This window comes from Drosophila nasuta, chromosome 3, assembly GCF_023558535.2.
Source record: "Drosophila nasuta strain 15112-1781.00 chromosome 3, ASM2355853v1, whole genome shotgun sequence".
Taxonomy (NCBI): domain Eukaryota; kingdom Metazoa; phylum Arthropoda; class Insecta; order Diptera; family Drosophilidae; genus Drosophila; species Drosophila nasuta.
This window is the reverse complement of record NC_083457.1, coordinates 7,278,720-7,282,901: the sequence shown is the minus strand read 5'-3', so window position 1 is coordinate 7,282,901 and position 4,182 is coordinate 7,278,720. Positions and strand designations below refer to the sequence as shown.

General features: G+C 35.6%; 1 protein-coding gene across 1 annotated transcript; it reads left to right on the top strand.

Moving 5' to 3' along the window:
• Positions 1–348: 348 nt before the first annotated feature.
• Positions 349–1,510, top strand: LOC132791392 (serine/threonine-protein phosphatase alpha-3 isoform-like). The gene has a single exon (XM_060800283.1). It carries the CDS (start codon positions 427–429, stop codon positions 1,441–1,443), a length of 1,017 nt encoding a protein of 338 aa, XP_060656266.1. The 5' UTR covers positions 349–426; the 3' UTR covers positions 1,444–1,510.
• The last annotated feature ends 2,672 nt before the right edge of the window (positions 1,511–4,182 follow it).

Genomic DNA, 4,182 nt, shown 5'->3' with positions numbered 1-4,182 from the left:
ATTGGTTGAGTTCCTGCATGCAGAATATATAAGTTTTTATTAGGCTGGTTTCTTACAAAATATTGAAGGAATTGTTTTAATTTATATAAATAATTATAATCAAATGTATTTACAATTATAAATTATTAATTTTCTTTTTAATGAATATTTATTCCTATTCGTCTTTAAATTTTTTGTATACAGAAAATTTGATACATTATTTTAAAGTTCCTTTTACATTTATACATAAATAATAATTACACAAAGTCTTATTATGCAAACGGAATTTAAAAATTGTTTAATTATAAGATGAATGTAGGAATGCATCCACAAATATTCATATATTTAAAATCTAAAGCTCTTTTTCAATTTCCTTAGCATTTTTTCAAAATCGAGAGTGAATAGCATTTGTAATCGAAATTAATTTCAGAAGTTATAGAATACAATATGCGAAAAAAGAGTGATGCAAACGGCACGAGCACACGTTCGTCCGTCAGATTTCAACAATTTGCGATGGCGGCGAATCTCGACATCAATTATATAATTTCACAACTAATCAATTGTGAGAATCCCGGCCAGGGCGTTCGACTCCACGAGTCACAAATACGACATGTGTGCACCGAGGCCAGAATTTTGTTTCTGCGAGAGAAAACATTGCTGGAGATACAACCGCCGGTGAAGATATGCGGAGATGTGCACGGACAGTTTGAGGATCTATTGCGTATATTAGCTTCATCGGGATATCCGCCGAGTACAACTTATCTGTTCCTCGGCGACTATGTGGATCGTGGCAGGCAGTCAATAGAAACCCTAACGCTACTGCTCGCCTATAAAGTGCGTTATCCTCATGGAATTTGGCTGCTGCGTGGCAATCATGAGTGCGCCAACATCAATCGCATTTACGGATTCTATGACGAGTGTAAGCGTCGATACTCTGTGAAACTCTGGCGTTACTTTGTGGACACTTATGATTGCATGCCATTGGCTGCGGTGGTGGGTGGACGCATCTTTTGTGTTCACGGTGGTCTGAGTCCGAGTCTGAGAAGCTTCGATGATATTCTAGCTATTAAGCGACCTTGTGAAATCCCGGAACAAGGTCTTGTCTGTGATTTGCTCTGGAGTGATCCCGATGACCGGGTGCTGGGTTGGAGTTCAAATGATCGTGGGGTTAGTGTCACATTCGGCGCGGATGTGGTGAAGAGCTTTTGCTATCGCATGGGCATCGATGTCATCTGTCGTGCCCATCAAGTGGTCGAGGATGGTTATGAGTTCTTTGCGAGGCGGCAATTGGTCACGGTCTTCTCGGCTCCCAATTATTGTGGCATGTTTGACAACTCGGGTGCAATTATGGTGGTCAATAGCGATCTGTTAGTGAGTTTTGTAATATTGCGACCCACTCAAACTGTGCGACAAACGGGTATTAATCCGCCAATGCTGGCAATGGGAAAGAATAGGAATTACTAGTCAATTTGATGATATGAGTGTACTTTGTGTTTGGGAATTTGTAGTGAATATAAATTTTGTAAATTTACGAACTATGTTTATTCTTTACCTTTACGAAATCTTTACATATTTATTATTGCAATAAGATCTTTTTATTTGATATATTGATAATTTGAATCTAATATTTTGTTATTTTCAAACAGCAGAAATATGTTTACATTTTACAATTTTTTTACATTTATAATTTGTATATTGTTTTCCTAAGTAAGCTTAATATTTTTAAACAAGTTTTTTTGTTTTACTTATTTATAAAGTTTATAAAAAAATATTTTTTTTCTTAGAAATTTCAATTTTTTTTTTTGTATTACCACATTTGGAAACATAAATACATCATTTATTTGTTTTGTTCTTAGAAAGGTAGAAATATATTTAAAATGTATTATAATTATAATTATGTAGCTTATATTTAATAACTGTAAAAAAGTACTTTTTCAATTTGTTACTTATAACATTAACTTATTTTTTGCAAAATATTTAGGATTTAATTATATTATTAATATGTCAATTTACATAAAATAAAAATTATTCTTAAATTTGTATAGATCCATCACAAATAATATTCTAAGTATTGATCCGATTGTGAATTGTTTTTCTTAAATGGTTTAAATTTTCTTGTGACACAGTTTTCCTCGTGCTGTGAACTTTTGGCAGTCAATTCACATTTTGGGGGCCTCCTTTCACTATTGTGGTAAGCCCTTTCCAATTGATGACCTCATTCTCAGATGCACCGCTACTGTTTTCATTTTGTGCAATTACCAAAAAGTTCTTCTTCCTGTATTAGAAGAACAATGTTTGGGGCATTGGACGATGACTGTGGCGACATCGACAGCACGACGTCTGCACTTAACAATTTGGGAAATGTTGCATGTTTCGTCGTGTGCTGAATGTTGCATAAATAAAGCGCAGATCACACGCAAACAAAGCTGAAGTTGGTTGTTGCTGTAGTAGCTGCAGTTGTTGCTTCGTTTGATACCGATGCTGATGCTGATGCTAAATCTGAAGCTGTTCGGCCAACGTTGGCAGCGGTTTTAGCTGCTCGCTCGACTGCAGCACACAGCGGACACGGACAAAGACAGACATGGACACGGACAACATCAAAGTGTTGACTTGACATTTTGAACGACATTTTAACCTGTTTAGCCGTTGCGGCCAAGCTAAACCAAACAAGCGTAGCCAAAGCCAAGTCAGCGTGCCATGGCAGTGGCATCGTTCGGGGCCTGTTGTCAAGCCTCAGTCTGAGCCGTAGCAATAGCAATAGCAATAGCCAGAGTCAGAGTCACATTCAGAGTCAGAATCAGAGTCAGAGTCAGAGGCAGCGTCAGAGAGAGCTGGGGGCAAATGAAACCAGCGAAGCAAACAACATGCCATGCTGCAATACGACTGACTGCACGCTGTTGAAATACTCTAACTTTGTCACGACGCTTGCAACGACTGCTATAAAATTTATATGTATTTCGAATGTCTCTATTTGTCATTTCAATTCTACAATTAGTGATCCCAAACTCTGACGACTTTGTTGCTCTGTGGTAGTTGAATTTACATATATGGTGGATAATAGAAATTATATATATAAACTATTAAATTAGTTATATATTGAAAATCATTTTAAAATTTTATATTTATTATATATCAGAAAAATATTTATATTTGTACTAAAATTATAATAAAATGGTACAACTCAAATGGGCCATTACTACTTGATAAGATTATAATAAAACTTAATAAAATATTAAAATGTTCAATATCTCCAAATATCTCTAAAACTTCTGAAATTGATAATTTAAAAACTACATTAGCCAATTCTTAAAACAAGATTTATTTTAAGAACAAAAGTTCTTCAAAAAGATCCAACCTACAATCTTCGATCTTCTTTTATAGAATCAATTATGCATTTTTATTTAGCTATAAAACTATTATTATATTGTATATTCCAATTATGTTCAATCCGTATCTTCATATTTTCGTGCTTTGTTCAAAAAGTTTATTGAGGTGACAAAAATTAAATAATAATTGAATTGCTTTTCTCTTGAGGGAATCTATTCTATTTACATTTTTTAGTTTTTTTCTGTAAATTTTTTCTCTCAGTGCAATATTTGCTATTGGAAATTCCTCTTCAGGGCATTTGCAGTTCGTGATAATTTGATTCATTTTGTAGTTATCGCTGCTTGAATTGCTGCTGCTGTTACTGCTGCTGCTGCTGTTGATGATGACGCTGATTCGTTTGGGCCGTAATGTTGACTCGACTGGTTGGTTGGTTGGTTGCTTGGTTGGTTGTTTGAGCTGTTGTTAATTTTCCTAAAATCAAAGCACAAAATTCACAGGAAATGTAAACCCCGTTGTGGCAACAGGAACAGCCGCAGCCACAGCAATAGCAGCAGCAATAGCAACAGCAATCGAAACGACAAACGGACGGCGACGGCGTCGGTGTTTGTTGCTGGTGTCCGGCTGCAAAACCAGAACAAGAACTAAAACTGGAACAGAGAGCTTAACAAGAAATTGCATTTTGCCTTTGTGTTTACAAAGTCCCACAACGAAATGCCCATTTGGACGTTTAATGACTCGTTTTATGTGCTGCTCATCGGCTTGGCTCAAATTAAAATATTAAAATTTATGAACACACAAATTTTGTTGTGAGATTTTTTCTTAGTTCTTTGTTCTTCATCATCATTGGCACTTTGGTTGTGCAAATGTTTGCGCGTG